Below are 24,397 nucleotides of genomic sequence, written 5' to 3' on the forward strand. Positions count from 1 at the left end.
TTGCATGTCGTGAGTGCAGGCTGTGGCTTTCTTGATCCTGGTTTCAAACCAGAAACAGGAAAACCCCCAAGTTCAGAACGTGAAAAATGAAAGGAGAACACGTCTCCTGTACACAAACGGTTGCCTTGCAACTAGCTTTTGCCCTCCCTGCTGCTAGCATCCACCCTTCCAGCCATAGCTGATCTGACCTGCACTGGTCTGCAAAAACATTTCAGGGGGTTGGCCTTGCAGCACCTCTTATGGATTTGGGTGGAGCAGGAAGGACCAGAGATGTCTACCTGGGAGGCAGGAGTCCCACACCTCTCCTCCCAACCTTTTGTCTGCCTTGTCTGCTTCAACTAAGGTCTTTGTGACAAGGGCTCTAGCATGTGCAAATTGAGGAGAGATAATAGTAACAGGGCAGGAAAGGAGATGTTCCCTGGGGCGCTTGCAAAACACAGTGAGCTCTGTGACCTGCTAAGCTCTGCCCCTTGTTCCAGCTCACAGGTGGAATAGCTGGGTGGCTCCTAGGGGCCTACTGATCTGGTTCAGAGAGGAAACTGAAGGGCTCTGTGCTCCACTAGGAAATGGCAAAACACAAGGGTAAGGATGTGCACAGCAGAGGCAACCCAAGGGGCCTGGGTGAAGATAGGGAGAGCTGGGAGATGACTTATGCTGAGCAGAGACTGCGCTAATCTCCAAGAACAAATGTTAAGGGTGGCTGTCCCTCCCTGTTTTGGGCTTGATGCAAAGACAGCATCTCGCAGGGTGGGAAGCCCTCAGCAGCTTTTTGTGCTGTGCCTGGGACATGGCACCCCAGTCTGGGGCTCTACCCCGGACTGGAGGGAGCTCAGTAAACAGCACTGAGAAGCGACTAGTAGGCTGCCTGTGCAGAAACATGAAAACAGCAGAACAAGAAATGAGATACAAATGCAGTGACTGAAGGGTCTGGGGGCAGGCTCACAGAGCTCCGCAATCCAAGTGATGTCGGATGGAGACCTGTGACCTGACTGGAGCTTTATGGTTTGCCACGTGACCCAGATGATCTGAATGATGAGCAATACCAACCTCTGGCAGAGCAGGTGCCAAGCTTTCTCCCTATCCCTGTTCATCCCCCATGCTTGGTGCAAGGAGGAGAGCTTTCTACATTACTCCCAGCAAGACTGCTGACAGCAGCCTGCTGTCTCATCCTCCCCAGCCAACTGTTTTGTTCCTGCTCTAAGCTTAATTTTATAAGCTGCGTTTACACTGCAGTCAAGACGGATCCTTCCTTCAACCTCATGGGCTTGTAACAATGCCCACTTGCAGCAGTAGTATTGCCTGCAGAGACCCTAGGCCATATCCCCGCTGCAGCAGGGCTTAGGAACGTGGGAGGGGAAGGAATCTCTTGAGTGGTTACATCCAGTTCCATGCTATCACAGGCAACCGTGTCACACAGTCCCCATCTTGACCTTAAGTGCTCCTACGGCATGCTGTAGGTCTCAGGGAGAGGCTCGCCTGCTCAAAGGTGCGAGTGTGCTGCCCCATCCCCTCCCAGTATGTCCCTGACCGGCAGGACTGGAGTTCCATTCCAGTTGGGCCTGCCACCTGTGTCACCTCAGCTAGCGAAGGTAAGAGGCTAGCTAAGGCTGCTGTGGCTCAGCAGCAAGATGGCTTTTTCTTGTTCACTCCTGCATACCCACCCGTTCCCGTCAAGCAAACAGTGACTGGAAGAAGTACCCCCATGGTGGTAAGCCTAGAACTCATGTATTAGAAGGCATCTGGTTACTTTGCAAACTGCAGTCCCTGGCAAGGTGACTATTAAGTGAAAATCTGCATCAAGAATTCCCAGGAACCAGAACGCTTCCTATATAAGACCCAGCTAGTGCCCAGAGCTGCACTTTGCTGCCTTCCCCTCCTACCCAGGTGTTCTACATACTGCAGAGGGTGAAGTCCATGTTTGTGTTTTAGATTTCATTAGCAATCAAGCCTTAAATCTGTATTTTACTTCCAGTAGAGTGTTGCATTCATTCTGCTTTCATCATCTCAGAGCAGTCACATTTAGGAGACTTTAAAAAAAAAAAAAATCAAAAAAAATCAATGGGCTGAAATTGTTCCTGCAAACAACTGGTTGACAGGAAGCGGTGGGGTTTAGCCCCTTTTCAGAATGCGTTTGAGAGAGACTTTCCATGTCAGCCTTACACATTCAATATGTCTCAGCCTTTTACAATTTGCAACAAATACAACTAGACAGATTGGAAACAACTCCCCACTTAGTCATCAAATATGCCCTGGTGAGTATTGCTTACATATGTATCATATCTAAGCTATTAATAGGTGTGCACAGAGCCAAGGCTTTTAATTTTTAGCACGTAAATATATATATATTTATATATAAAATGAACACCTGACCTTGTGGAGAAGGGACTGGGCGGGGAAGATCAGCATTTGGTTATGCAATCCACAGTTCAAGGTCACCCACGCCATTTGCAACAGCTTGCCAATGCCAGTTTTATTAGAAAATGTTATGAGCATCCCCTTCATTCGTATTTAATAATTCATGTGCTGCATGCTCACAAGGCTCCACTCTCTGGTTTAAAAAGACCTAACAATAAATCAAGCCCCATTTGCTTTGCTCAACTATGCAATGCCATCTTGAACTTGGCAGAGGGTCAGAAAATACCCCCCACTCTTGCTCTAGCAAGTTCTGTACCAAGCTGAGGGAGGGGAGTTATTTTCAGCGCTGCCCTATGAATCAAGGCGGATACCTACCATGGTTTGCTTGAGTGTTTCAGCTCCGCTCCCCCTCCCCTTTCTCCTTTTCCCTCCTCCTCGGTGTCTTTGCTAGGCACTGTTTTGCCTGACAGAACCTCCTCATAAGCCTCTCAGTCCCCTGACAGCTCAAGAGTTCATGCAGCCGAGATGATCCGGGAGTCACTTTCTGCAATACACCTGCAAAGGCAGAGAAGAGGAGGGGGGTGGAGACAGAGAGGGAGAGGGGGAGAGAGGGAGAGGGAGGGAGAGGGGGAGAACACACTTGAAAAAGAAGAAACCACATGCTAATTCCAATGGCTTTTCAAAGCCGCACATTAAGCCAAGCCACTGATTAAAAGCAGCAGGCTTCAAGGGGGGGTAGGAGGGGGGAGGAAATCACCACATCATTTATGCCTGAACGAAAAGCAGATGTCTCTATAGAAAGCAACTTTTTGTGACATGCCCACATGTGTGGGAGCTGTTTCCCCCTGCCAGTTAGAGCTCATCCTCATCTAGGCTTGTCAGCCAAGCAGCAGCCAGCAGTCCAGATCTCCCCAGCGCCAGGCAGGCGATGCAGACTTCCAAATCCACCACTCAAATAGATGGGCAAGCTGTAGGACTAATCCCGCTTGCACCACTCCGAAACGTCAACCCCCGGACTCGAGGTCCCAACACTGATGCTGTGTTTCCGTGCTGCTTCTCGCACCCCGGCAATCCCTAGACTCGGTGAGCAGCAGCTGTGGCTTTCTGACCCAAACCGGGGAACAGGCACGAGTGGGAGAGGGAGAGGTAGCACGACGCAACTGAATAGATGGCTTGTGAGAGAAGAGACCTGGGCCAGGGGAAAGGCAACGCGTGAGAGGGGAGAGCACGGGCTCACTGCCCGCTGCGTGCCCCAGCGCGCGCAGGGAATGCCTGCCTTCCTCATCTCACCGCTGCACGGGCTTTTCAGAGACGCTTGCAGCAAGCTGAGACGCAGTCGTCAGTAAAATCCTGCTGCCTGACACGTGCACTCAGGCACGAGTTTGTTTTCCTTGCCTGCCTCGATCCTGCCCCTCTTCATGATATGCTGCATATTGTCGATCAAACAATCCTGACATTGTTGAAGAGCAGAAGCATGTTTGGCAACAGCACAGGAACCAGCGAACCGCCTTGAAAGCAGAGTAGGTGCCTTAACCTCAGGGGTGTGACAGACAATAATTAAAATGCCGCGTCCCACGGAGACTCGAGCATGCCAAGAGAGAAGCAGCAACAGATTCCGCTTCACTGTTCTCCCAATTAAGAAGAAATGAAGCAGATATACAAGACTAATAGCTCTGGCAGCCAGATTGTACCCGTCATCTCCCCTGCTCCACACCACAACACCTGGGAGGTAGGACAGTGCAACAGGAAGGAGCCGGGCAGCCTTTCAGCCTAAACAGCGGAGGGCTAGGGAGGAGGGCGGGGGAAACCTTGTACCGAGAGGGTCTAACACAGTTTTACAAAAATGATTGTAGGGCAAGAGGGATAGGGGACAGGTGTAAGTGGAGCGGGAGATGCACTGACATGAGCCCATAGGATCCAGGCCTGCAGGCCTCGTCACAAAGGCCCCTCCAGCTGCTAGGGTGTCATTTCTATGCAGTCAGGACTACCAAGCACAGACTGGCACCTGGAGCAGGCTCAGGGAAGGGGCTTTTCTTACCGAGCCAATGCCTCTGTCATAAATGGGGCCTGGAAGGCAATGTGGGTAGCTTGGAGAACAAGAAGCCAAGATATGTCTGCCTTACAACCCGACAGCTTGCCCTGTTTTCACACTGGGCTAGAAGGAAGCATCTCCCATCCATCTCGTGATTTCCTTTGAGCAGAGCTGTGCAGATCACACACCCACGCGCCTGCTAGGATCTCCAATCCCAGGGAAACAAGCCTTCAGATCCAACGCTCCTGTTCTCAGCAGAGATTTGCCAAGCACCTTAAAACCCATGACAAGTCTCACCCTTACCCTGCTGGGGCCCTGTCACGCCAATGCTCAGCACACAGATACTCACATTTGCGTGCCCAGCGACAGGGATGTCAAGAGTCCCCTTGCTCGATTAAAGTCATATGCGTGTATCCCTACAGCTGTGTGGGACTGCAGGCCCGGGCCCAAGCCAGCCAGCTGCCAGGCCTTGGGAAAGCCCTCCCGCTCCCAGACAGCCACATGCTTCTGCCGCTGGAGAAGAGCTGGCCGAGGCTTGAAGAACTGACCAGAGCAGCGCCCCAGGCATGAGAGCAGAGCCTATGAGAGCCAGGGTTGGTGCTGCTTTCTGAAAAAAATGCCTTTTCTGCATCCAACATACACACACCACCTTCTTCAGCCCTGCAGCTGAGCACTCGACCCCTCCCCTTCAGCTCGGAAGAGATGCCAATGCAAGGTTCAGCATGGGGCATTTCGCCAGGTCACACCGTGGTCACACAGGCAAACGTTCTCCGTGGGAGCAGCCCAATACCTTAAAAACATGGGACCAGGCTCCAGGAGGCCTCCGGCTCCCCAGCTGTGCCACTGTTTCACCTGAGCCAGATGAATATCTCCTTCACTTTCGAAGAGTGTCACGACTACTTATGTTCTCGGTGTACCAAGGGTGTTCAAACTAGCAAGCAGTGTGATCACATACTCAGTATGCTCCCCAGCCCATCAAGCCGCTCTGAACACGTTCTCTTCCAAACAACCTGGCCATGTCCACCGCACAACAGACCGTCTCTGGGTTTTAGTGCCTGCCCAGCACCACACTCTCTAGACACCAAGCCTTGCTCAAGCCTGGACTCCCTCCCAGGACTGCCGCAAGCTGCTGCTCCTCGATGACAGTGCATGGAAAGCAGATGGATGCAGACGGCTGGCTGAGCAAATTCTGGTGCTGCAGTAAATTGCTGGGCAGGCGGAAATGCAGGCTTGGCCCTCTGACAACCCCTCTCTCGCGCATGGAGAGTGAATGTACCTCAGGGATGTCCTGATCCGTCTTTGCCGTGCTTTGAAAACCCAAACCAGCATTAAAGGGAAGCATCAACATCTGTTTCTATCTGCCCTTTCTCAAGCAGCAAGTGACTGAGCTCCGCCAACGCTTTACTGGGCTGGGATCGGGGAGGGAGTTCCTAATTGATTGTTAAAACTATTCGGAAAGAACAACAACAAAACCCGAAAACGTCTGCAAGCCTGAACAGAGCTGTCCTGCAATGTTCCTTCAAGTCATTAATTTCCCAACAATACTTCAGTGAAGTGTTGGCAGAAAGAAAAACCTGATAAAGCCTCACTCTTTGGGAGCGGATATTTAATAAAACCACCCAACAGAATGCAGCTGGCTTAAAAAAACCCCAACATTCATATACAACACTCAGAACAAAGCATATTTGAAGAGCAGAAAAATAAACCAAGATTAGAGTAGCCCCAGCCCTCCGGATGGAAGTGCTCAGGGCTTCGCTTGCTGCCAGGCTCCGCAGACTGGAGTCAGTGAGGCTGGCTGCCATTCATTTAACCCACCATCGCTTTCTGCTACTGAGCCCAGAGGCCATCTAGGCTGGCTTTCCACCCAACAGTGCAGCTCCCTGTGGCAGCAGCACCAGCGGGGAGCAGACAGCCAGCGTCCCAGTGGGATAACTTGGAGGACAAGGGGTGGGGGAAGAGCCACTTGGCCCTGCACTACCTTCACCAGAGGCTGGAAAGCAATTTCTAGGAAGATCCCTTAGGGTAGCACCAGGCTACGGGTGACTGTGGGCAAGTGGCTCGTTCCCACCCCTCACATGAGAAATGGCGAGGGGCATGACAAGGATGATCAGCCTCTGCAGCCTTGCTCAAAATCCCCAGGCACTAGATGCTATAGAGGTGCGAACGGACAGACTTGAAGAGGAGACAACACTCACTCTCTCCAGGCTACCGGAGAGGTGAGGGCATCAGACACAGCCTCTCACAAAGACACAGGCTCTCCAGCCACCCAAACATTGCCAACCTGACAGCCATGGCCAAGGGCCCAGAAATGCTTTCATTCAACACCCCGTCCTTCACAAGAGGCAGCCCTGGCTGTGGCATGAGACAAACAAGGGAAAAAATTTAATAGGAGATCTTTGCATCAAGGCTCATTGCTGGAGCTCTCAGCTGTGCTTCCTAGACTTTGAGACCATCGCTTCAATAGCCTGTGCAGCCCCTTAGCGGTCCTTGGGGGCAGGTGATGGGGAGAGCAGCACACAACCACAGGACTGCACACTCTACAGACACTGGTATCCACACCAGAGCCGCAATCGCACCGCACACTAATAGAAGGGAGACTGGAAATACCTTCAGGGTCCCGACACCCTCCAGCAGCATGGAGCTGAGCTTTGTGCAGACAAATGCTGCTGGGATAACAGAAAAGTGAAAGCAGGGTCACGGCGCACTGGACTGTAGTCCTCTAAATCCCCACTTCTCACTGGACTGGTGCTCGGGCATCCTGCCAGGCTGGCTGAAGGGATCAGGGGACATGACAACTGGCTGAACACCGCATCAGGGACGCACAGACCAGTCGTGCTTAGCCAAAACTAAAGCTCCTTCTGCCTTTCTAATCTGCCCCGGCTCAGTCCAACATCTGCCGGCAACACCGGGCTGGAGGACAACGCAAATGACCCAAGACCGTTCAAGGCGACGTAAGCAAAGCCCAGCCACCGCAGAGAGAACGGAAGTGCCTGATGGCACAGGAGACCTCCAGACGAGGCAGGGTCACGTGCAGCAATGCTATTCACACACCAGCAGAGGAATGAGTTACGCTCAATGAAACTCAATGTTAGCATCGCCACCACCACAATAAAAAGGCCTACAGCTTTAATTGCAAGTTGATTTTAATTTCTGCTTTGCATTCAAAAGACAGGTAATTTTTTGTCACACCACACACAATGCTGCTGAAAACGTTTTGTGTTCTTCTGCAGTATAATTTTATTTCTGGCCTTCTGCCAAGAGTCTTTCTGGCAGCATCCACCACAGTTGGAAACTGTGTATCTAGGTCAGAAAAGACAAGTAGCTTTTCAGAACAGCTCAATACATTTGGCAGAAATGCTGATATTATAATTGAACTCTTTCAGCAACTCTTTTTATGATGCTCCCAGACACCAAACAAAACAAGATCCACAGCGTTGATTAGTGTCAAAATAACTGACTGAGAAACAGCAAAATACTTTTAAAACCAGGAGACACTCCCAGCGCGACAGGGGAGCCCAGCAAGGACCACAATTCGCAAGGCTTCGGCATGCAGGAAGAAAATCTCTGTACTACTTCTAACCCACAACTTATACAGAGGCTTAATATTTTGAAGCCCAAATCCCTACAGAGCAGCGCAGACACTTGGGTTTCCTCTATTCTGCACAACCACGCAAAGGAAAACATCGCTGCCAGCCTCTCGGACCCGTCAGCATCCGGGGGAACTGAAGCACCGGGCTGCGCGTGGCCTGGTAAAGCTCTTAGCGCTCCTAACCTCCTGTCCAGCATCTGATTTCACTCGAAGTTCAGAGTCAGACTAGTTTCATTACTATTTCCAAAGGCAATCCCTTGGAGAACTGTCTCCATTAACCCTTAGAAACCTGGTATTTTCCAGCTAAGTGACTAACTATAGTGCAGCAATACTCAGCTGGAAACTTACTTTCCATTCAAATTCTGAAATGTAATACCCAAGTCTGACTTTTCCCTCTTATTTTTAGCTCAACGGAGAATGTATGGGAAGAGGTTGAATTCAGTTTACCTTCCCACAGCCCTGTTCGTGCACATGAATTCTGCTAAGTAAGAAACTGGTCCTTTCTCAATCCCAGCCCCCCCTGTGTGAACCTGTATCCTGTGCAGGCTAGTCTCAAATTAGAGACTTGTAAACGCTTCACAGCGTGCACTTAGAGCGCGTGCTCCAATTCATCTTTCAGTGGAGGAAAGGGCAGGACGTTTGTGAAATCTGCAGCAGTGCACAGTGAATCAGATAGGCAGATGGCCACGCGTACCTCCACGGGATCAAGGGCTGGCTGTTACCAAACCATCTAGCTCTTATAGGGAACTGCTTCATGCTGCCCAAGCAGGACTCCACCTGGCTTCCAAGGCAGAAACCAGCTTTGCTGCCATTCACTGCCCATTCCTGGTCCGTATATTGGGTGAGGCTCACTATGTAACGGGGCAGGTGGAAAACTCACCTGAAACTTGTAGGTGTGGAAGTACTAGTGTTGCAGCAGAGCAACAACTTATGAGACGTATGGGATCAATTCCTCTCGTATTGTCCCGTCTAGCCAAGGAAGGGATTGCTATGTGCTGCTAGATACACCAAACTGAGGTGCAATTTTGGAAGCAGTATGAATCCTCTTGCTTCAGGTGTTTTAAACCACTAACAGAAATTTGGCTACAGGGGCCACACATAGCACAGCTCAGAGAGCAACTGCTCTCTCTACATCTGCCACAAACCCTAAAGACCGGGAGAAGTCAGGACGAAGGTTACAGTGAATTATTCAGAGTATTTGATTAATGAATTAGAAAAAGCCAGTTTATGCTGCCAGTTTCATTTATCAAAAACTCAAGTGCTCGATTCATTACTAAAGACGGCGTAAAAGACTGGCGAGTGCAGCCTCGGATGCTCAGAGCGGTATGTGGAACAGTCGGGTTTCAGTGTCCCAAACCCCAACACCCTACCTAGACTGTTATATGGCCCCCACCATGGTGGTCTCTGGCACCAGTGCTCTTGTGACCTAGTGCTTCAGAGGTTCTGCAACAAAATGGCCTTGAAAATGCATTCATCTCTTGGTGTGGACACCTGGGTGTGAAACTGAAGACAGACCCAGGAGGGCAAAGGAACTCCAGACAAGCTGCTGACACGCTGGTGATAAACTGATAAATAAAGGCGCATGTGTACCTAATTCTCTGGGGTGCTAAACACAAGAGACAACTGAACATTTCCAAAAGGAACTGGATGGCCTTTAAAGCACACGGGAAGCACTTTGTGAATTAGAAGTAAATAACAGACCTAGTAGAATGCACTAAATTCCGCGTGTTTTTAATCAGGTATCAAAATGTAATTTCAGCATCCTACACCCCAAAGCCTAGATTCCTGCTCTTCTGGCCTGCACAGACAAAGGAAGCCTGGAGTCATTTCAGACTACACATCTGTTTGTGGCCCCAAGAAGCGATGCATTAATTATGAAACCACTAAGAGGCAAAATGATCTGTTCCAAGATCCACAGGCTTATTCAACTGCAGGATTTACTGCAAAAGATTGGTAAGTGCAAGCATTACATTATACTTAAGTGACACTGGAGATCTGTAATGAATTTAGTGACTCAATAGAAGCAAGATCGGCTTTTATTTATAGTTTTCACACTTTTCAACAACCCATCAGGCAAAAATTTACAAGCGAGTAAGACAAAAATATAGTAGAAAGATGTTGGCTGACAGACAACTCTTTCATTTTAATTCCAAAAATCTTCTCTTGGATTACTCAGGTGGTGGCTTTACAGATCATATGCTACAATGTCAAAGGCACAGTAACCTTCCCTTACTGAGGTCCATTTACAGCACCACCACCACGAAGCTAAATCACAATATGCATGTTTGGATGTGGGCAGCTTGGAGAGGATAAAACAATTCATAATAAACTTTAAGGGTTTCCTTAGTAATCAAAAACATTATTGAGCCATGCTTGTAGAGGGAGAAAGGGCATGCTGAAATCCCTATAAACACAAAGTTCACACGAGGTGCTTTTAACATCTCACTTGTTTTATATCTCCTCCTGCTTTACCAGAAAAAAAAAAAAAAGAGAGAAAGAAAAAAACCCTCTCAAATCAGAAAGTGGCTATTGAGTTGTGATCCTGAGGGTGTAGGCTCTTTAGGTAACAATGAACGTGTGGCTGTCACTTAGGTCAAGCACTTAAGAGTCATCCATCCTCACCCAACCATTAGACCTTTGGGATTGACCACTGGCAGTCGCCCAAGAAAGGATTTTTTTTTAGAAGTCTTTTGTAAAGGATGAAGCCTTCCTCCCCTAGACATCAATCAGGAGGCATGACAAGTCCTCCAGCAGGCAGGTTATTCCAGGACAGGTTGAGTTTTAATTATTTTTTTTTGCACCTTCCTCTGAAGCTTCAGGCTCTGACCAGTCCAAGGCTAGAACCACCACAAGTCCAACCTGCTGCAGCAATTACTATAGAAACAGAAACACAGCTGCTCCAAGCTACTTACACTCGCACCTAGCAGTATATTTAGCACAGAACGGAAGGCAACTGTCCTCTTCAGCACTAACTAAGAGCTGCTAAACTGCTACCCTGCGAGCCACGCAACAAGATGGGCTTGGATCACGGAGCAGAAGCAGTTCTAACCTTGGGGAGAAATGAAGCAAATTCAGAGGCCAAATCCCAGGATGCGTGGGATGGATGGAAATGGAAAGGAGCAAAGGAAAAATGCCACAAACTCACCAGGATAGAAGAGGGATTATTTATTTACACCTCACTGCTAGGAGCTGGGCTTCAGAGCAGCCCCATACTGAAGGCAACAAAGACTCCCAGAGGCGCTAAAGGGAGTTGGATCATGCTACTAAATAAGGTTCTTACTGAAGCTGTACGTAGAGCTGGGTCTATCATATGCTCTTCCTCGCAGATTAACTCTTCAGGGATCCCAGTAAGATAGTTCAGCATCAAAATAAGCGGCTTTACCAGCTATCCCCAGGCTATAGGTCTCACTTCAATTGTTACATTAAGTGCAGTAAGAAAGGTGAATGTTATGCCTCTCAGGTGTAGAGAAAGAAAAATAAAATGACTCTAGAAGAGCAAACTGAGCCTGGGGAAAGAGATGGTGTGGCCAGTTACAATGGAAAAGGAAACTGGGCTTGTACACTGCTATTGTCAAGCCATGACCCCCGTGGGAGGGGAGGGAAAAGGAATGTCTGTTTAATTGGAGAGTTCACGAGCTGAACTTGTGTGTCAAACAATCTCAGCCACAGTAATGCTCCAGCCACCAATAAGGTCAATGAAGTGCAACAGGGAAGCAGCAGGTACACTCCAGCCCTGTGCTCTAGCGGACCGTGCTAATACTCCCCCTGCTATAAACAAGCAGCAACGACTCTGCTTCACCCACAACTGGGGAACTATTTTTACGCACTACTTCCAAAAGAAGCCTTGCTTTGAGTTACAAATGTACCTTTACATGTAAAAGGTTTGTTTTTTTTAAGTGTTTTTGTGAGTGACCTTCAAAACAGAAACCTAAGCAGCTGTTTCTCCTCTAAAATTACCTCCCTCCTCTCCCCGCTGACAATATTTGAAGAAGTTGGCATTTTTAATATTGCAAATCCACATTGGTTATTTTGCACATCTTTGCCTTTCAGATGGTTTAAACATTAATGAGCCTTCACTTAAATGCATTCTCTAGCATGTCAGTCTCACCGCCTCAGTGGCTTTATGCATTTTTTTAAAGAAATAAGATGAAAAAGAGAAGCTATGAACTCTGCTGCCATTTGGAAGAAACCTGGAAGAATGGCAAAGAATGCTCCCCTTTCTCCTTCACTCACCATTAAGACAGGTCTTCCATCAGACCCAATGGATCAGCTTCAACACGACTACTCAATGTGAGTTAACCTTCCTGCTTCCTTCCTGTTTAATTATCTAGTTTATTAAAGAGCCACTTGATGAGAACATGAGGAGATTAAAAGCCTCGTGCTGTTGGCTGGGTAACACAGAGCCCCAAGAAACTTGTCATGTCTCCTATGTCCTGCAAGTACCACCTGCATACCATACATCCTTTCCTGTGTTTCTGGCTTGGGGCGATAAAGCTGGCACGCTTCAGTTAATGAAGAAAGAGCCTCAAGTTGGGCAGAAAATTGTGGCACCATCCTTGCAACTGTTACCTGTGTGACCTTGTAGGAGGCCAGAATGTACTCCCTAGCCTAACACACAGACGCAGGAAACAATTTATTGAAGGACAGAAGTGTGGCAGGAGCAGCAGCAGCCAAGATAGGGCCAGAGTTCAAAGCAGGTGCTGGAGATTACTCTTGGTGCTCTGGATGCCCTAGAATAGATGTGGCAGTTAGCCTTTTCCTGGAGTTATCAAAACACAGAGGTAATACCAAGGGAGGATGGGAGAGAGAGACACAAAAGGAGCTTGTGAGGCATGAAATAAGAAAATAAAGTTTGTGTGCTACAGGGAAGAGGAGGGAGAGCACACGGGTGGAATATGGGAGAGGAAGGGACGTAGCCCGCGGACAGACATGCATTTGGAGCATTGCAAAGTGCTTCAGCATATTAAAAAAGTGCTACAGGGGTGTAGCTATACAGCCAGCACCCTGGCTAGAGAGACAAAGTTGTCTCAGGGCACCCTCCAGCCCAGGGGCAATAGGGGCTGTTCCTTTGCTCTCCCCATGTCTCCAGCTGATGCCACTGCTGACAGAGAAGTAGCTGGGAATGCTCTCCTCCCCCTACTACCCCAGAAGGCAGCCAGGAGCTGTGCCTGACAGCTGCTGCTGCAGCCCAGGTCCCAATCTGATGCAGCAGCTGCCTGCAGGAAGAAAGGGGCAGAGGGCTGGCTTGACAGCCTCTGCTGCCCCAAACAGCCGACTGGTCGCTGACCAGCTGTTTCTTGGAGTGGGGCAGCAAGGGTTCTGTCAGCAGCTTCCCCACTGCAGGGGAGAGTGAGAGCAGGGGATTGTGGGATGCTGGGGGTCCAAGAGCCCTCCTGTAACTAGACAGGACAGATGTTCCATGTGACACTATGAAGCATCCTGCTACCAAAAAGGTGTTCCTCTTAGAAAGAGGAACTCTTTTTGGGGCAGATGTGGCATTTCTGTAGTGCATGCCTGAGTATGTTTGTACTACTACACATGTGAGGTCTGCCCACCCCCCTAGAAAGCAGTGATATCAGAAAAGCCATAACCAAGTACAGTAAGCACATGGAAGGGCAGCAGCAGGTGGTAGTCTTAGGTGAGAGCTGCACTCCAGTTGCCTGGATTCTATTCCCAGCCACTGGCAGTCTTGGACAAGTCATTTAATGGCTCCATTTCCCATTTATAAAATGGTGATATTTTCCCACCTGCCATATGTAAAGCACCAAGATGCTTTGCTACATAAATGCAACCCGCTAGGAGATTGCAGTGCGACCCGAGTAGTGAAGCCACTGCAGTTTTGAAACACGCAGACAGTCCAAAGTGTCACATCACGTTGCAGGGAGAGAAGGTGCCCTCGTTAGCACCATGCAAAAGCTAGTTATGATCAGCACCAGCACACATGGGAAAATGGACTCGTTTATGTCTGCCTAAATATCGGAAAGAAGCTGACGAAGCGAAGGGAATTCAGAGGAGGGAAGAAACAAGAATTACTGAGGAGCAGGATGGATGATTAGAAAAAAAAAACGTAAAATGCTCAACATAATAGCTTGGTTAAGCTATGACTAATGGGATGCGGAGCAGGGCAGCAATGGTCCAGGGATCTTAAGGTAAAATGCTGAGAGAAGGAAAGAAATTAAGGTGGCACAAAGATTACAACTGGGGCTTTCAAGATTAAACGATTTTGGCTGGGGAACGGCACCCCAAAAGGGGCAGGCGTCCCACTGTTTGGAACTTTTAAAACTAAGAAAGGCCTGGCAGAGCATACTACAGGGATTGCTACTCAATCCTGCCTTGCAGGGGGATGTGGCCGAGCGAGAGGAAGAGGAGCACATGGGAGACAGGAAGTAAGCAGCTCCCTAGAAGAACATCCCTGGGGGTCTACAAGAGGAGGTTAGATGAGTATCTAGCTGGGGTCATCTAGACCCAGCACTCTTTCCTGCCTATGCAGGGGGTCGGACTCAATGATCTATTGAGGTCCCTTCCGACCCTAACATCTATGAATCTATGAACATATTCATTCATTTCACAGCTGCTACCAGAGGCTTGCAGATGCTCCCAAAAATTTGCAAGCACTTGGGTGTTCTGCACACAAACTAGGCAGCCCAGGTGGCAAAAGGTGCTTGTACAAATAAGGCCTCTGTGGCTCTTGACCCATCTGGAAAACAGGAATGATAAACGCCAGCCACCCTTGGGAATGCAGCGTGCTGCTGGAAAGTGGTATTTATGAATTGGAACAGGCTAACAGTCAGCCACTGGGGTTCATCCCCTCCCTGTCATTCATTCGGTTAGGCAGATGAGGGACCATTTGGCTAACATCTCATTTGCAACCTGGCCACCCCAGTCAAGTCCAGATCAGGCTCTCAGTGACTCTGCTTGTCAGCACTTGTCCACATGCCAAGAGACAATGCCTGGCAAGCGCTCTATGAAGCTTTCAGTTTTGATTTACAGCAAAGACAAAGCCACACACAGGGCCTACATAGGATGGCAAGAGGGCAGAGATGTGGTCCCTGTCCCAGAGTCGCTCATACCACCATTAACATCTAGGTTTTATATTTGCAAGACACTTTGTGCTGCTCCTTGCCCTCTCACAGCCAGTCCATCAGCTTTTCATCAGCAACATCCGACTGACAGTACAAGGACCTCTACCTTCAATCCATCAAACCACAGTGAGTGCTGGTCTGTCCATGCTACAACTGATTGTTTAAGGCTGGACAAACCATGAGAGTAAAACAACACAACCAGTCAGCGAGACCATCATCAAACTGAGATCCCATGAGAATTTGGGGCACTTTCTACAGGGCCACAGGAGGCCTGGTTCAGCCACCTCTCTTTTAAAAACAGGCAATGGATGGTTACAACATTAAGAACAATGACTAACCGAGGCGTCAACCTGCAACCCTGCCTCAGGAAGCTGGGTGTCCCAGTTTGCACTTGCCTTAATGGGAATTGGGTGTCCAGGTCTCTTGTGTGCTTTGAAAAGGTTCAGCCCGTCTGGCCACACCTGCTTCAGCTCGGAAAGAAAGCAGAGGAGAACCATTTGGCTTGGAGACTCAGTGCACAAGCCAAATTAACGATTGTGCCAAAGACAAGAGCTGGATTCAGAGACAGCCTGCCTGAGCCCCCTGCGGCCAGCTCAGCACTGGATCTAAACACACAAGCCCTGTTCAAAAGGGGGCTAAGATACTATTAGTCCAACCATTAAATACAGTTCAGCTTTGCTATCTATGGGCCACTTCAAGCAGCACCTGAGCCTCTTCCTGTGCATTAGGATACTTCCAAAATATTCTGACCAGCAACCAAGCTCCAGCTCGCCGGAGAAACTAAATCTGTGTAAGGGCAGGCTTATGAGCCAAGAACCAGAGGCAATCTCGGTCTTGCGTTTGAGGCTAGGGGGCTTTGGAAGGAGCTCTAGCCAGTCCTAAAGTTTGATGAGAGAACGGCACTTCCTTGGATGAAATACAAGCCCAGGCAGCTTGCCTGCGAAGAGATGCACTGATTAGGAATTCACTTTCAGCTTGAGTGCCTTATTTTTGCTTTCCCATCCCTCTGCTGCCTCGTTGTCTGGATGCATCCATGTGATTCTCGTTTAGGGAGAGCCTGGAGTTGCTCTCTAGTGTGCTGGTGCATGCAGGCATTTGCTTCTCTCTGTGCTCCCCATATCACTGCTGAAGACCAACAAAACTGATGGGAATTTGCTGTCTGATCTCCAGCACTCTTTTAGAAGAGGAGTACAACACCATGATGCATGGCAGAACAGCAGCTGAATGGGGTCCACACTATGACAAAAAGGTTACCAAGAAAAGGAAGGCAGGGTTCACTGCGATTAGAATGACCCACCAGAAAGATATGGAAAAAAACCATGCGGGCTACCAGGACCAGCCAGTGAAGACACTCTAGAAGCCCTGCAGCACACGTGTAACCCCTTTGATTTGTTAAAGTGCTCTAATCAGAGACAACCATTCAAGGAAGGGAGAGGCTATGCCCCCCCAATCCCAAATACTAGTCCTCTTCAGAATAAGAGCTGCCTGCTAAGCAAGTGCAAATGTAGGACAAGAGCAGGACCACGTACGATTTCAAAAGCATCTCTGTTCTTCAGCCCTGTCATCATATTCTGTCCCCTTTACATTTTTTCTACCATTCTTAGACTCTCATTCCATTCCTTTCCCCATCCATCTCTTTTCACAGGCTGTCTGTGGCCTTTTCCCCATTTCTTCCCATCAATTCAATCCTGTCATCTTTAGAACATTTCTCTTTTGCTCACCACTCTTACTTTGCATTCTCCTCTCCAGCACATCTGGAGCTCAGCCTCTCATCATATCAAGCTGCAGCCGAAGCATCTGAAACCGGCCACTGCTGAAACACTGCTCTCAGACCTGCAGTGAAAGCTAGAAGCTGCCTGTGTTTCACATGCCCTTCCTCTGCAGCACTGCAGCTGGCACAGGCAGTCTCATGAGCACGGAGGAACGCGATGCTGCCTGTCAGCACATTACTCCCCCAGATTGCTGCAGTCGGATCTACAGCATGCAGCAGTGACATAGGTATCCCCAACCCTTCACAGCACTACCACCAACTTCGGATCACCCTAATTCTCTACCCTGCAAGGCCCCTATGGCAGCAAACTACCACTCTCACAAGGCACAGCACTTCAAGTAACAGGAAAGAACAGGTTTTTACTCCCCCATTGTAAGTATAGGTGCAATTTAATTAATGTTTTTCTTCTAATGGGCTGACCCAAAACTGGTTCTAATGAACTAGTCATGGAAGAATGCAAAGAGTGGGTGTTAATTTAACATACTAGTGTTTCTAAAACAGCAGCATCAACCCCCACTCCAGTTCCCCATGCCAGTGGCTGAGCCCAGGGACCCATCTCCTCCAGCCTCCTGTCTGACAGCAGCTGCCACCAAACATCTCAGGGGCAAGAGACCTGTGAAGCAAGCAGCAGTGGATAATTTTTCCTTAGGGAGTCCTCCCTGCCAACCCCTGCTGTTCCACTCATTCACCATATTATAGTTTAGGTAGGATGCACGTAAGCTAACCCAACACCAGCTTAATTTAAATTTGGGTATTTTCATACGGAGAGCAGCAGTGATGTCCTCAGTAAACCTGAAAGGCTACAGCCTGCCAACACTGCAGCGCTGAGGAAAGGCCAGGCTGACTACATTAAGCACTCAAAATCCATCAGTGAGGTCTTTACGGTATGAGACTCTGAAAACATGTTGAAGTGTGGTTACGGTCAGACAAGTAGTAGTGTGTAGGGTTGTTTGCAAGCCCTAATGAGAGTGCCCTTACAGTTTTCAGGGTGCCCTTGACAAGCCTTTAAAAATACATTAAATTGCCTTAGTCCAGCATCTTACTTCAGATCTACCCCCTCTGCGTGCTCAGTCAGATCTGCTGACTTCAGTGGCAAACCTGAGCCGTTTCTTCTCTCCCCAAGTAGCCCAGCTCAGCTCAGGGAAAAAGGAGCCAAACAATTGATTACGTTCCTTTTGCAGGAGTATTACTGGGGGCACTGCTTGGCCTTTTAGCCACAGGCTGACGAGATATTTTCATGCCTTCCTGATCAGATTTTTCAGTTGTATAATTGGACATAATTTTTCTTCTGGAGTGCAGGGTCAATCAAACCCTTTTCTTTTAAATCCCCAAACAACTGGCCTCTTGTTGTCAAACTTTCCAGCAATGCAAGTCCGCTGTGGTGCTTCCATATCATCAAGAAACTAGATGCAGCTTTTTCACCTTTCTTTTTTTGCAGGTTTTTTTTTTTGCACATAAGTTCCCTTCCTCTCTCGTGGCAAGGGTGTTTTTCCCTATTATGTCAAACATATAAAAAAAATACACTTGCTTTTTCTTCTCTGTTTATTCATTAGTGCATTCGTGGTAGTGCTTGCTTATGTCTGAGAACACAGGTGCATAGTACCAACATGTAAAGGAAACATGCCTTAATTATCTGCAACACAAGTGGGGGGGAAATCACTTGGCAGTTTGCAACAGTATTGTTAAGAGTTCTCGGAAACATGCTAAAAAGGAACAGTAATTTAATTTACAACCTTCCCTCCCTGCCCCAAGCCTCCTATCGTTACAAATAAGGCTCAAGATAGATATTAAAAGGGGAAGGAGGAGGAAATCTTGGTTTACTTTGGGCCCTGGACAGCCATCACATGTATTCAGTTTCACAGATTCCCCTGGGGAACATGGGTCTTCCAGCAAGGCAGGACAGAAACTTCGTTTTTAAAGTAGGAAGATGCAATGGGAAAATGACAAAATATCGGCAGGGCACAGGTGTAAAACCTGGAACAACTCGGGCAAAAAAAAAAAATTAATTTGAAACTGATGCTTCCTTTGATAGGTCCAGCAGCTGGCAGTAAGATATGAAGTTCTAGATCAAATGATATAATCAACCTAGATTTGGGACTTAACTGTGCTACCATCTGTTCAGCTATCTCTGAGTCAACGCCCATGTCACAAAACCATCGCTGCTCTTGGCAATCACAGTACAGAGCGCAAGAAATGAATAGGACGTGGACACTGAGCAACGTGCATACTTGACTACCCTAAGCCATACCTTATTCTATGGGAAAAGGATGTCCTTTTCTGGGGCTGTTGACTTAGCCCCTTCCCGCAGCACTACAGCACCAAGACTGACTACCAGAAATAAACACCTGAGCGCTAATGAGCAACAAGGCATCTGCATAGGGTTTGGGGGTTTTTGTTTTTTAATCTTAATAACTCTTGTTATTACTTTGGCCCCCTCAATGGAATTGCAGGTGCTTTTTGTGCACTGAAAGGTCACCTGCTTTTTTTATACCCCAGCTTTTTCATGCATCTTCCCTGGCATCTTTAAAGGACAAGAAGGAGAAAGGTTAGGCTAGGAAACCCTTAGCAAGGTTTCTTTAAGAAAAAAAAGAGGAAAAGAAAAAAAAGGGGGGGAAAGGAAGCCCATGAATAATTTTCAGCATGGTGCTCTTCCATGAAACATTTAGCTTTGCTGCACAAGCGTTAGTGCACAGAACCAGAGAGTGAAACGACTAGTCTCCCCCACTGAGTGAAGCACAACAGCCAAAATGATGAGGAGGCACTTTGACTTTTAGAATGTTCTTCAGCTGATCTGTGTTATTACTTGCAGCACAGGCAAGGAATTGACATTTAAAAAAAAATCAGTGCTGTTTCTTTAAAGAGTAAATAGAATATTTAACATTTATTATCAGAGCGTGATCTTGAGTAGGAGGAATTTTCTTCTTTTGAGAAAAGCACCATTGTAACAGAGCAGTAAAGGCTGAAATTAATATGAACAGAAAAGATGCCTGGGTCACGTTAATCCAGAGGAGAGAGATTTTCCAAGAAGTCACTGCCCCTGAAAGTTAAAGGATTTGCAGGGTATCAGACACTTGAACACTTTCACATGCCTAAGGCTACCCAGTAATTCAGGATAATAGATTTCTAAAAGCACTAGGATGTTATTGTTTTAGGTTTTCTAAAGATTGCAAATTAGGAGTTGGAGAGTTTTAAATTGACTTGCTGTACATCTGAAGTAATTCTAGGCATATCATTGCTTATTAGCCTGCAGAAAAACTTTAAAAAAAAGATTTACCATATGGCATAAGACAGGATGCAGTTATCCCACGTATCTGTGTTTTGAAGACTGATCACAAACTCTTCTTGGAAGCGCTCCACTGGAATCAGAGACAAGCAGAGGAAGAGAACTTTGCTGGGGAGGGAAAAAGAGCATCTTTATGTTGCCTCTGTGGCAGGAGCTGCACGTTTCTCCTGCCAACAGCCACCACACGGCTATATTCATCCAAAACCAGTTAATTTCCACCAGCAGTTGTGGGGGAGTGCCCTGCTCTGGTAAAAGGGAGATGAACACAGGACAACGAGGACAGGGTCAGAGATTCAGGAAAATATTGCAACCAAATGCTTTGTGGAGTAGGCGGGTGTCAGAGTGGGTCTGTAGAAATAATCAGCATTCCTCCAAACCTCACTAGAGCGGCCTTTGCAGCCAGTCTACAGAAGATATTTTTTTAAACACTGGAATGATGCATCCTAGAGAATGAAAGGTTACGCACTGATGAGAGCAACTGGGAAACTACTCCTCCATCTACCGGAGAAGAGACAGCATTACTCAGCGTTTCACAGGCAGGCAAACACCAGGACAATGTCTTTTCCAGGCTGACTAGCAGAAAGAGGGGCATTTGGGGCGTACTCCAAAACGCACCTCTTGAAATATCGTTTTCATTTTGACCTGATGCTGCTAGAAATACACAGTCCAGCTTTTGTTACAAGAGCGGACGTGATGGACTGACACTTGCTTTCTCTAATGTTTACAGGACGAGCAGATTCCACGGAGTATCCAACGTAACACGCCTGCTCGCTCTGCCACGGCACTGGAAAGCTCTTCTCTTTTGGGAAGCAGCACTCCTGCTTCGAAAGAGCAATGCCTTGGAACAAAGACCAAGTACGGGCAACAAAAGGAAGGCCTGGTGTTTTAAGAGGGGGAGTGAGTCACGTTGGGTGGAAATTTCCCCCACTCCGACAGGCACTGATGCACCGTACAGGTGCTCCAGGGCCATGGAAGGGGTAATTAATTCCCTTTTGCAATCAAGAAGGAACAGAGAGACGGGATCTATTTAAAGTAGCTGTCAGTCAGTGGCAGCACAGGGAAGAGAAGCCAGTTTTTCCTTGCTACCTCTCCCATACAAACTGTAGGTTATGCTCCTCATTCAAATCTTTCAGTGCTTCAGGCAGACTGCCGCAATTCACTGTGAAGTGGACTCCACTTTGTTTATATATTTTTTAAACAGCCAGCTGCCTTTGCCTCTGAATCACACGCTCAAATAAAAGCTCTAGCAAAATAGACAGCTCTAACTTACAACAGGGATAGCCGCACACATGCTCATAATGAATTCTGTAGACCTATAACTAATCCTTCAAAGGGATTCAGATGAAACGTCCAACAACTGGACTCCATGGGACTGAGTTCAGGGCCTGTTGCAGCACTGGAGCTCAGGAGGAGCTGCTGGATACTCACTTTTTTTTTTAATTTCCCTAAATTAGACACATATGGACTTTGGAGCCTGACACTGATGACAGGACAGTCTCTCGCTTTGTTAGGCAGTGAGACACTCTAAACTGGTCCTCAGGAAGGATGCTTGCAAGCACTTAGAAAGCTACGGGAAGCAGCTGTGGGAGCTAAGCAGCATCCCGGACATCAGCATGGCCCCATGAGACTGCCAGTCTTCCAAGGCAAACAGCTCTTGCCCCAACCCTGGGCACTCACTGACGACTCCAGGTTTAACAGGCTCTTCCTCTTTTCAAGGCAACTGCAGTGGGTTTCAGGCACGCGTCAGAATGGCGTTGAGAGTCTCAGCCAGTAACAGGTGGCCTGGGAAACATCACAAACACAGCTCCTGATGAGTCAAGAACCGTTTCCGCTCACCCGCACGAATCACGGTCAAGGTTTCTTTTTTTCTGTAGCTGCCACCACCACAATATGTTTGAGACAGAAAGTCCTCCCCCCACCCAGCTCTGGCATAAAGAGCTTATAAAGCTTTCGGTTTACTGTTCTACATACAATTGCTTTGCAATTTAGGGCTACACAGTCAGGGCGTTGCCCTACAAGCCCTAGGATGGTGTAACAGCCACACTACCCATCCACAGGACCAGGCCATTTGCGATCAGTGATGGGAGGTCTCTGCCCATGCGGCTATTTTAGCAGCATTTTAGTTCACCTTTAATGCTGTCCTTTCAACCAGCACTGTTCAGAGCCCTTGACTCTCCTTTTCTAGGTTGGGGGGGCAGCAATTACCGCTTCTGCTGTGATCTGCCAGGTTTTGTTTCATTTGTTGTTTTAATCCCGCAGTGTTGAGGCATTACAAGGCTGCTCCTCAACAGATGGAAAGCTTTCAGGCACTGCAAAGGCTCTTCTGCCCCAAAACAGCTCAGGAAGAAAAGATGAGCACTGCCACTGAATGATGTTCAGAGGCCAAGACAGATCTTTAGTATTTGATGAGCAGCAAAGAAAAATTACTGGTTTCTAGCTGCCTTTTGCTTTTAATGGCAATCATGTTTCATAACTATGACTAGGATTTTGGCACCCTGAATTTAATAAAATTTCACGGGTGTGTGTGGGAAGCAGTAGACCACAAACACACACACCCCACTCAGGGAAACTTTACCACCCTGCCCACTGCATACTTAGCACAGCTCAGCAGTAACCAAGCTGAGTGGTTTTCCAAGCTTTGCCTTGTGGAAGCTGTAGTTTGGAGGACCTCCTCTCCTGTAAGTCAACATCCATGGCCCAACTCCATCGACCGTCATTTCTGTGACCCCCGTGACAAAACCTGCAGCCTATCTTCCAACAGCAAAAAAGCAAGAAATTTCCATGTAAAACAAAGGTCAAAAGAAAAGCCCCCCGCTCATGCACAGGGACAGAACAAATTCAGGGCTTCGCTTAAAACTTCCCAGTAACGGGCAGCAGCCAGGATTTCGAGAAACCCTCAGATTAAGAAGCCATACCAACATACTGTAGTGTCAGAAGATGTTGAAGTGGGGAATGCCAGGAGAAACAGTAAATGATTTCAGTGGCTCTCAGGAACTAGAAGCTGCGAAGCGTGCATCTACCAGTGTGCTCCATATCTCCTTCTCAAGGTTTGGCAGAAGTAAATATGGCTTCTTCATCAAAGCTTGTAGAGGGCAGCTCCGCAGGAGGACAGACACTGCCACGGCCATACACAGGGGCTCCTGGAAAGTTAGGACTTCACAACATTGCAAAAACAAGTGCAGGCCCTGCATTTCCATGTGCACCAGGTAACACCAGAAGCAGCAAAGCTACAATGCACTTACTTCCACAACCTGTGTTTAGTGACTACTACCATGCCTATTCAAAGATCATAATCAAATATTTAGAATGGCAATCAGATTTTAACGTGCAGAGATCAAAGATACATTTTTCAGCTTCCAACAGAGCCTCCATGGTGCCTGCCAGACTCCTCAGAGAGGAAAACTGAAAAAACAATGGTTACGAGTTACCCTGCTAAACCGTCTGAGTTTTAACGCGCACAATTGAAAAAACAAGGAGCCGCCTACTAACACAAGAACAGCTTGAGAAGAGGAAGCCTGACCCTGTCCTCCATAAACCAAAAGCAAGTTCATCATATTAGGGAACCAACATACTTCTGACAACCATTTTATGGAGAGAAAAGTCAGAAACTGAGTTTTCTGTTCTATTCCCATTCTCCCACAGTGCCTACCATGCGTGTCCGAGCAGCTGGGAATCCTCCCAGTCTGATCCACTAGATACAGTTACGAATATTATAAAACTAAGCTATTTGGAAGTTGCCCAAAAGGAGGGAGTTTCCAGGAACAAAGATACTGCGGTTCCCCGCCCCCCTGATTCAAAGTGGAACCAAATTTTGTATTTGTTTTTCTTCCAAAGTGTTTCTCAGAGGAAGCTGTATTCAGCACCATGAGCTGCATTTAAAACACAGCAGAGAGCAAGAGAAAGCTGGATGTATTTAAAGACTCCCATCTGGACACCTAGCTTAGGCAAAAATCACACATGAAGTAAGTAGGACACCTTCAGTGCCTAATAGATATTTGTTCCTTTCACACCTAACAGTCTGACAATTAATGTGCATTTCTGTGGCAGCCTCTGTTTTGAAATGAAATGGCAAAGATACTCGCTGTGGGTTGTACAGGGAAACATGCACCATCTCGCATAAAACTAGGCTTTGTTCTAGCCATCCAGTGGGAGGTCACTTTCTTTAGAAAGATTCATAAAACTGAAAGCACTGGAGGTTCAAGACCCAAAGCAAGAAGAATGACATAAAATGTGGATAACTGTCTGCTTCTAGAAAGGGAAAGCAAAAAAGGTTGTTTGTAAAATG

At 47.7% G+C, this 24,397-nt stretch overlaps 1 protein-coding gene across 4 annotated transcripts in view; it reads right to left on the reverse strand.

The window, feature by feature from the left end:
- Positions 1-24,397, reverse strand: part of STRBP (spermatid perinuclear RNA binding protein) — a 69,452-nt gene that overhangs the window by 33,866 nt on the left and 11,189 nt on the right. For all 4 annotated transcript variants that reach the window (XM_059715727.1, XM_059715726.1, XM_059715725.1 and 1 more), the window contains exon 2: positions 2,731-2,910. In XM_059715727.1, coding sequence (XP_059571710.1) covers positions 2,731-2,733 — 3 coding nt within the window. In that variant the 5' untranslated portion in view covers positions 2,734-2,910. The remainder of the gene's footprint in view (positions 1-2,730; positions 2,911-24,397) is intronic.

The sequence above is a fragment of the Alligator mississippiensis genome, chromosome 12 (assembly GCF_030867095.1).
Source record: "Alligator mississippiensis isolate rAllMis1 chromosome 12, rAllMis1, whole genome shotgun sequence".
In the NCBI taxonomy this organism is placed as follows: Eukaryota; Metazoa; Chordata; order Crocodylia; family Alligatoridae; genus Alligator; species Alligator mississippiensis.